Genomic DNA, 8956 nt, shown 5'->3' with positions numbered 1-8956 from the left:
ACATTTATGTTCCCACCTTTTGGCGAGAGTTTTCAACACTGATCCTCATCGCAAACAAAAAAGAAAAGAAAGAGGGAGTCTACCTAGCGATCATATTGTTGTTCTGTCTCTCAGGCATGTCCGACTCTTTGTGACCCCAAGGACTGCAGCACGCCAGGCTTCGCTGCCCTTCACCGTTTCCCGGAGCTTGCTCAAACTCATGTCCATCAAGTCAGTGATGCCATCTGACCATCTCATCCTCTGTCACAAGCTTCTCCTCCTATCTTCAATCTTTCCCAGCATCAGGGTCTCTTCCAATGAGTCAGCTCTTTGCATCAGGTGGCCAAAGTATTGGAGCTTCAACTTCAGCATCAGTCCTTCCAATGAATATTCAGGGTGGATTTCCTTTAGGATTTAGTGATCACACAGTAACATTAATAGATCACAAAATGCCCCTAACAAACTTGAGTTTCATTGGAAGAGCAGAAGAGTATTATTCATCTTATACCAAAAGTCATGAACCCAAAATTGACGCTAAGATTATGTGTTACTGATGGAAGAATGAAAGGGAGGGAGGAAAGGAAAGAAAGATTAGGGGGAAGGAAGAGAAAGGAGAACAGAAGATAATCATATTTGGATTTGATTTCTCCCAATTTTGTTTTCTATGAAACTTTGCTTCACTGAAGAAAAACAATGGTGTTTATGATCAATATACCCTTGAGAAAATTGTATCAAAACAATATACCTTGAGACAGGTTGTCTCAAAACAACTTAGTTAGATCTTTGAGACTGTCTCAAACATGGATGGCTTTGTTTAGGAAAACAAAATTCCACGGAAGGGAGCTATAAGAATTCCATGAGTTTTCACAGAATGTACAGGTATGTAGGGAGCTGAGACTAGAATTCCACCTCTGATTCCCAGCTTTACATCACTTCCCTCTGCCCTTCTTTCCTACCAGACACGGGCTGTCCATGGAGCTAGAAAACCAAATAGCAGTCTCAGAATTCCTCCTCCTGGGACTCTCAGAAAAACCAGAGCATCAGATCTTCCTCTTTGGGCTGTTCCTACCCATGTACCTGGTCACCATCTTTGGAAACCTGCTCACCATCCTGGCCATCATCACAGACTCACACCTCCACACTCCCATGTACTTCTTCCTCCATAACTTGTCCTTCATCGACATCTTCTTCTCTTCCACCACCGTCCCCAAGATGCTGGTGAACCTCTGGACTCAGAGCAAAGCCATCCCCCTTGAAGGCTGCCCTGCCCAGATGTACGCCTTCCACCTGTTTGGGACTATGGACAGCTTCCTCCTGGCTGTGATGGCCATTGATCGGTTCGTGGCCATTGTCCACCCTCTGCACTACTTGGCCATCATGAGTCCCCGTGTGTGTGGGCTGCTGGTGGTGGGGTCGTGGCTGATCACCAACCTCCAGTCCATTGTCCACACCAGCCTCATGGCTCAGTTGACCTTCTGCGCTGGCTCTGAAATCCCCCACTTCTTCTGTGACCTCATGCCCCTGCTGAAGCTCTCCTGCTCAGACACACACACCAACGAGCTGGTGATCTTTGCTTTCGGCATCATCATGGGCATCGGCCCTCTCACATGCATCTTCCCCTCTTCAATCTGCATTTTCTGGGCAGTCTTCAAGACCCCTTCTGCTCAGGGCAAATGGAAAGCCTTCTCCACTTGCGGCTCACACCTCACCGTGGTGACTCTATTCTATGGCACCATCTTCGCTGTGTACCTGCAGCCAGTATCTCCCACCTCCTCACAGAAGGACAAGGCGGCTGCCTTGATGTGTGGGGTGGTCATCCCCATGCTGAACCCCTTTATCTACAGCCTAAGGAACAAGAACATGAAGGCAGCTCTGAGGAAACTGGTCAGCAACATAGTCCGATCTCAGTCTTAGGGCAGAATAGTTTCTTAGCATCTACCATGTTCCTTGGGCTTCCCTGGTGGCTCAGAAGGTCTGCCTGCAATGCAGGAGACCCAGGCTTGATCTCTGAGTCTGAATGATTCCCTGGAGAAGGGAGTGGCTACCCACTCTAGTATTCTTGCCTGGAGAATCCCATGGACGGAGGAGCCTTGTGGGCTACAGTCCATGGCATCGCAAAGAATCTGACGCGACTGAGCCACTAACACTTTCACTATATTCCAGGACGACTGTTCAGCCCCTGTGAGCAGGAATACATCCTATCTCTGCTCTCAAGGCATTCAGAATCTGGTGGGGCATGGAGACGCGTCAGTAAGCGGTCACAAGGCAACATGGTGACTGTGTCAGAAGAGATGATGAAGAGAGTGATACAGAACGGGAAAGATATGGGGTTTTCTCCATGATTTATCTGACCCCTCAAGGTCAGGATAGAGGAGACTTTGAAGTAGACTTAAACTCTCTGAGGTATTGAGCTTATAGGATTGCTACATGGATAATCCTTATTGAAGGAAAGATTAGCTACATTCAATTTTAATATTGATAAAGACTATGTACATTAGCCAGATATATAGCCATGTTTCCTCATGACTTGGGGGAGGAATCTGAGAGCATGTGCTGGGATTAGCTCACTAGGTGTTCATTCAGAAGTGACAAGTCTCTGTCCCAGAGGGGGCCTAGTGGTCCATAAAGTAGCCCCCTCAGTCCTAGGGCAGAATAGCTGTTCAGCGCCTACCAATGTTTGGTGACCGCTTTTCAGTGCATGGGACACAGGAATATATCCATTGCTGCTCTCAAAACATTCAGAATCTGGTGGGAATAGAGATATGTCCATAAGTCATCACAGATCAACTTGGTAAATGCATTTCATAAGAGAGAAATAAAGTGCTATGTGAAGGGAAAGTGAAAGAAAGTGAAGTGAAAGTGTTAGTTGCTCAGTCATGTCTGACTCTTTGTGACCCCACGGACTGTAGCCTGTCAGGCTCCTCAGTCCATGGGATTCTCCAGGCAAGAATACTGGAACGGGTTGCCACCCACTTCTCCAGGGGATCTTCCCAACCCAGGCATCAAATCCGGGTCTCATGCAATGCAGCCAGATTCTTCACCATCCTATTTTTGCCATGGTTTATCTTCTTCCATGAAGACCAGAGTAGCATTTCTAGGCTACTTTGAAGTAGCCTGAAATTCTCTGAGGTTTATAGGATTGCTACGTGGATAATCCTAGTGGGATGAAAGACCAGCTCCTCTCATTTTAATATTGATAAAACAGTGTGTAATAGTCATGTGTATTATATTGCTGTGCTTCATAAGTGACTTGGGGGAGGACTTTGAGAGCTTCTGTTGAGATGAGCTGACTTGCTGTCCAACTCAGCAACCACCATTCTCAGTCTCACAGGGAACCTAGTGGCTTGACTTTGCACAATGATCACAGTCTTAAACAGGCCTCTCGTGTCCCCCAGATTGGGACACAGGAGATGCTGCCCTTTGGATCATAGGGATTGCGATTCAGCAACCAGATACTGGATCCTGGAATCTGGCTTCTTAGCAGGCTGTCCAGGTAGTCCTGAAGCAGGCAGTGCAGAGGCTGCTGTGGGAGGACACTGGCCCTGGGCGAGCTTTATGCTTCCTGGGATTCCATCACCTGACTCCAAGCCCTATATGATTCTATAGGTGCTGTCAGCAACAAGCAGATGCAATGAGCTGGGACGCAGACAGAGGTCGAGTTAGGGGTTGAGTTGTGTCCTCCAAAAAGATATGTCACAGTCTAATGTCTCAGTCTAACCCCCAGCACCACAGCACCTGTCCTGAAAATAGGCTCTTTTCCAAGATAACTGGTTCTAATGAGGTCATTAGGGTCCTACTCCACTGTGACTGGCACCCCTATAAAAAGATAGAAATTGGACACAGACATGTGAGAAGGGAGAAGGCCAGGTGAAGATAGAGATGATGCTTCTACCAGCCAAGGAATGCCAGAGATTTCAGGAAACCACCAGAAGCTAAGAGAGAGGCATGGAACAGACTTTCCATCACCATCTCCAGAAGAAATAGACCCTGCTGACAACTGTGATGTTGGACTTCTGGCCTTCGGAACTGTTAGAGGATAACCTTCAGTTGTTTAAGCCACACAGTATGTGATACTTTGCTATGAAGCCCTAGAAAACTAGTACAGTTAGTTTAGGAAGGGCTGGCATCATGCAAAGACCATGCCCAGATATATCCTCTCAAGTGTTGACTACCCTGTGTTCTGGTTAAGGATCCACCCTGTGTTCTGGTTAAGGGAGTCTGTGCTACAATTGGAGAAAACCTGAAGGATTCAGATTGCATGAATTCAATTTCTTGGTCTCAGTGTGATGACAGCGAGGATACCAATAGCTGAGATTTATTATGTGCCCTTCATGGGCATCATCCCTTTAAATAACTATCTCATTAAATTTTAAACAAAAAGCCTACAAGAGCAGTCCCCAACATTTTTTGGCACCAGGGACTAGTTTCATGGAAGACAGTTTTTCTATGGACCAGGGTGTTGGCGGGATGGTTTCAGGATGATTCAAGTCCATTATATTCATTGTGCACTTTACTTCTACTATTATTATATCAGCTCCACTTCACATCATCAAGCATTAGATCCCAGCGGTTGGGGGCCCCTACCTTTCCTACAAGGTAGGAAATATAACTCCTTATTTTACAGATGAGGAAACTAGACTTAAAAAGTGCAGCTTCTAATAAGAAGTAGTGAAGGTTCAAACAGAGGACCCATTCTACAGCCCCCTGTCTCAACAACACACAATAGTGTTTAGAATTCGGTGCCCAAAGCACAGATTTACCAACTGCAGTCGGTGGGCCAAATTCAGCCAACAGCCTGTTTTTGTGTGCCCTGCAAGCTAAGAATGGCTTTTACATTTTTTAATAGTTGGAAATTTTTTAAAAGAAGACTACCTCATGACACATTAAAATTATGTAAAATTCTAATTTTAGAGCTCATAAATAAAGTTTTATGGGAACAGAATTGGACCACAAAGAAGGCTGAGGGCTGAAGAATTGATGCTTTTGAACTGTGGTGCTAGAGAAGACTCTTGAGAGCCTCTTGGACTGCAAGATCAAACCAGTCAAACTTAAAGGAAGTCAACCCTGAATATTCATTGGAAGGATTGATGCTGAAGTTGAAGCTCCAATACTTTGGCCACCTGATGCGAAGAGCCAGCTCATTGAAAGAGACCCTGATGCTGGGAAAGATTGAGGGCAGAAGGAGAAGAGGACGACAGAGGATGAGATTTGGGATGGCATCACTGACTCAATGGACATGAGTTTGAGCAAACTCCAGGAGATAGTGAAGGACAGGAAAGCCTGGCGTGCTGCAGTCCATGGGGTGACAAAGAGTTGGACTTCTGTGACTTAGTGACTGAACAACGACAACAAGCAACACTCATTAGTCAATTCATCATCTGTGACTGTTTTGGGGCTTCCCAGGTATCACAGTGGTAAAGAATCTGCCTGTTAATGTAGGAGATGCAAGAGACACGGATTCAATCCCTGGGTCAGGAAGATCCCCTGGAAAAGGAAATGGCAACCCACTTCAGTATTCTTGCCTGGAAAATTCCATGGCCAGAGGAGGCTCAGTTCAGTGCAGTCGCTCACTCGTATCCGACTCTTTGTGACCCCGTGAACCGCAGCACGCCAGGCCTCCCTGTCCACCACCAACTCCCAGCGTCCACCCAAACCCATGTCCATTGAATCGGCGATGCCATCTCACCATCTCATCCTCTGTGGTCCCCTTCTCCTCCTGCCCTCAATCTTTCCCAGTATCAGGGTCTTTTCAAATGAATCAGCTCTTCACATCAGGTGGCCAAAGTATTGGAGTTTCAGCTTCAACATCAGTCCCTCCAATGAACACCCAGGACTGATCTCCTTTAGGAGGGACTGGTTGGATCTCCTTGCAGAGGAGGCTGGTGGGCTACAATCCATGAGGCTGCAAAGAGTCTGACATGACTGAGCACACACACACACAACTCTTTTCAAGCTACAGTGTATCCTGTGCAAAATCTAAAATATTTACTATCTGGCCCTTTACAGGGGGATTTTCTGATTTCTTTTTAAATTAATTTTTCTCAGAGTAGAGTTGCTTCACAATGTTTCGTTAGCTTTTGCTGTACAGCAAAGTGAACCAGTGTACATATACATTTATCCCCTCTTTTTTAGATTTCCTTCCCATTTAACTGACCTCTTTTCTATAGAAAAAGGAAAGCCTGATACTCAGTGGTCCACGAATCAGAGTCATCATTATTACGAGAAGCTTGACAGAAATGAAGACTCAGACACCATATCAGACCACTTAAGCCATCATTTTAACCATCCCAGGGGAGTTATATGAGCCTTAAAATTTGAGGATCACTGGAATAGATGGGGGTAGAGAATGGCTGTGGAGATCTAGGCCCTAAATATGTCTTCAGGGACATGAGAGATCCAAATCTGGGGCATTTTTTCCACAGGCATTTTCCATTTTTCCCTGCCCTGGACAGGGTTGGTAGCTTTAAAAGCATTACAGCTATAGTTTGAATAAGTGGCCAGCAGGTGGCAATAGTGGAACGTCACAAAATGGATTAAAAACTCCTTTTAGGAAACAGATCCCGGTTCCTCCGGGAGGAAACAGCAGAGCCTGGGCTGTTCAGGGAAATCACGGAGACCGGTATGTCCTTAGCCCACAGTGAGGACAGAGGAAGTGTGCAGGGGGCTGTGATCAGACCTCACCAGGGGGGATCGGACTCAGGGTGAGGGGACCATCGGGGGTTAAGCAAGAATACAGGAGGGCAGGTGCTTCAGAACAGACCTGTTGCCAAGTCCTACCATGCGTTAGTGATGAGCAAGCTTTTTCTGTAAAGGGCCAAAGGGTAAATGAATGGCAGCTTTATGGACCGTAAGACCTCTGTCACAATGACTCAGCTCTGATGCTACAACGAGGAAGGCAATACTTCGAGAAAAGGGTGGGGCCAAGCACCCATGAAACTTTATTTATAGACACTGAAACTTGAATTTCCATCATTTTACATGTCACAAAATATAGTACTTTTTAAAGGTGTGGTACATATATGAACCCTTGGACTGCAAGGAGATCCAACCAGTCCATCCTAAAGGAAAGCAGTCCTGGGTGTTCATTGGAAGGACTGATGTTGAAGCTGAAACTCCAATACTTTGGCCACCTGATGCAAAGAGCTGACTCATTTGAAAAGACTCTGACGTTGGGAAAGATTGAAGGCAGGAGGAGAAGGGGACGACAGAGGATGCGATGGTGAGATGGCATCACTGACTCAGTGGACCTGAGTTTGAGCAAGCTCCGGGAGTTGGTGATGGACAGGGAGGCCTGGCGTGCTGCGGTTCATGGAGTCACAAAGAGTCAGACATGACTGAGCAGCTGAACTGAACTGAACATATATGAAAGTATGAAACTGAAAGTTGCTCAGTCTTGTCTGACTGCAACCCCATGAACAGTAGCCTTCCAGGCTCTTCTGTCCGTGGAATTCTCCAGGCAAGAATGCTGGAGTGGTTTGCCACACCCTTCTCCAGGGGATCATCCTCCTCCAGGGACTGAACCCATGTCTCTCACATTGCAGGCAGATTCTTTACCATCTGAGCCACCAGGGAAGCCCAAGAACCATGTAATATGACTCAGCCATTAAAAAGGGTGAAATTGTATGGCAGAAACCAACAGAACATTGTAAAGCAATTTTTCTCCAATTTAAAAATAAATTTGAAATAAAGAACGCAATAATGGCACTTGCAGCAACATGGATGGACCTAGAGATTGAGTGACTAAGTCAGACAAAGAAGGAGAGATATTGTATGACATCCCTTATATGTGGAATCTAGAAAGAAAGGATACCAAGGAACTTACAAAACAGAAAGAGCCTCCGACTTAGAGAACGAACTTACATTTGCCAGGGGGGCTGGGTGGGGGTAAGGAATAATTAGGGAGTTTGGTATGGACACACTTGCTCTATTTAAGTACAGGCTGCTATATTTAAAATGGATAACCAATAAGGGCCTGCTATATAGCACACGGAATTCTGCTCAGCATTATGTGGCAGCCTGGATGGGAGGGGCGTTTGGAAGAGAAAGGATACGTGCATATGTATGGTTGAGTCCCTTCCCTGTTCACCTGAAACTATTACAACAGTGTTTGTTCATCAGCTATCCCCCAATACAAAATAAAACATTTTAAAAATAAGTAAATAAAATGGATAACTAACAAGGACCTCCTCTATAGCACAGGGAATTCTGCTCAGTGCTATGTGGCAGCCGGGATGAGAGGGGAATTTGGGGGAGAATGGATACAAGTATATGTATGGCTGAGTCATTTTGCTGTCCACCTGTATCAAAACATTGTTAATCAGCTATACTCCAATACAAAATACATTAAACGTTTTATTAAAAATAGTACTTTTTTCCCATTGCATGGAAAAATGTTTTGAACTCATCAAATTAATGCAGAAAGAATCTCAACTAATATTAACCTTCTGTGTATCCTGCTCCCCCAAATTATAGTGATAAAATGTAGCATGAAGTGGAGCTTTTGTTTGCTTGTTTTAAAGAAAGTAAAATAATATTGCAGAAGGTTTTAGTGGCTGGCACTCCTCAACCCTGCCCCTCCAGCATAGTTGCCTCTCTTAATATGGCTGGCTACCTTGCAACTGTGCTGCCAGCTTCTTAACCACTAGGGCCACCTGGGAAGCTCTACCTGCAACAGATGTTCCCAAATATAGTAACTACCAAAATATCTCAAAATACCAAAATATCTCACCTACATCTCAAAAGGGGATGATAGAGGATTAGAGGGTTGGATGGCATCACCAGCTCAATGGACATGAGTTGAGTAAGCTCCAGGAGTTGGTGACGGACAGGGAAGCCTGGCGTGCTGCAGTCCATGGGGCCACAAAGAGTCAGACACGACTGAGCAACTGAACTGACATCTCAAAAAGAAGAAATCAGGAAGAAGTTTCCATCTTCTGTATCAACTGTCTGATCCCTAATTTGCAACCCAGAAAGTCCT

The 8956-nt window shown here is 45.5% G+C and overlaps 1 protein-coding gene across 1 annotated transcript; it reads left to right on the top strand.

The window, feature by feature from the left end:
- Positions 1-951: 951 nt before the first annotated feature.
- On the top strand, positions 952-1893 carry LOC138086434 (olfactory receptor 1I1-like). Its single transcript, XM_068981234.1, has one exon. The coding sequence runs from the start codon at positions 952-954 to the stop codon at positions 1891-1893; it is 942 nt and encodes a 313-aa protein (XP_068837335.1).
- The last annotated feature ends 7063 nt before the right edge of the window (positions 1894-8956 follow it).

Source organism: Capricornis sumatraensis, chromosome 9 (genome assembly GCF_032405125.1).
Source record: "Capricornis sumatraensis isolate serow.1 chromosome 9, serow.2, whole genome shotgun sequence".
Classification (NCBI taxonomy): Eukaryota; Metazoa; Chordata; class Mammalia; order Artiodactyla; family Bovidae; genus Capricornis; species Capricornis sumatraensis.
The sequence above is the reverse complement of the archived record's forward strand: the minus strand, read 5'-3'. Positions and strand labels throughout refer to the sequence as shown.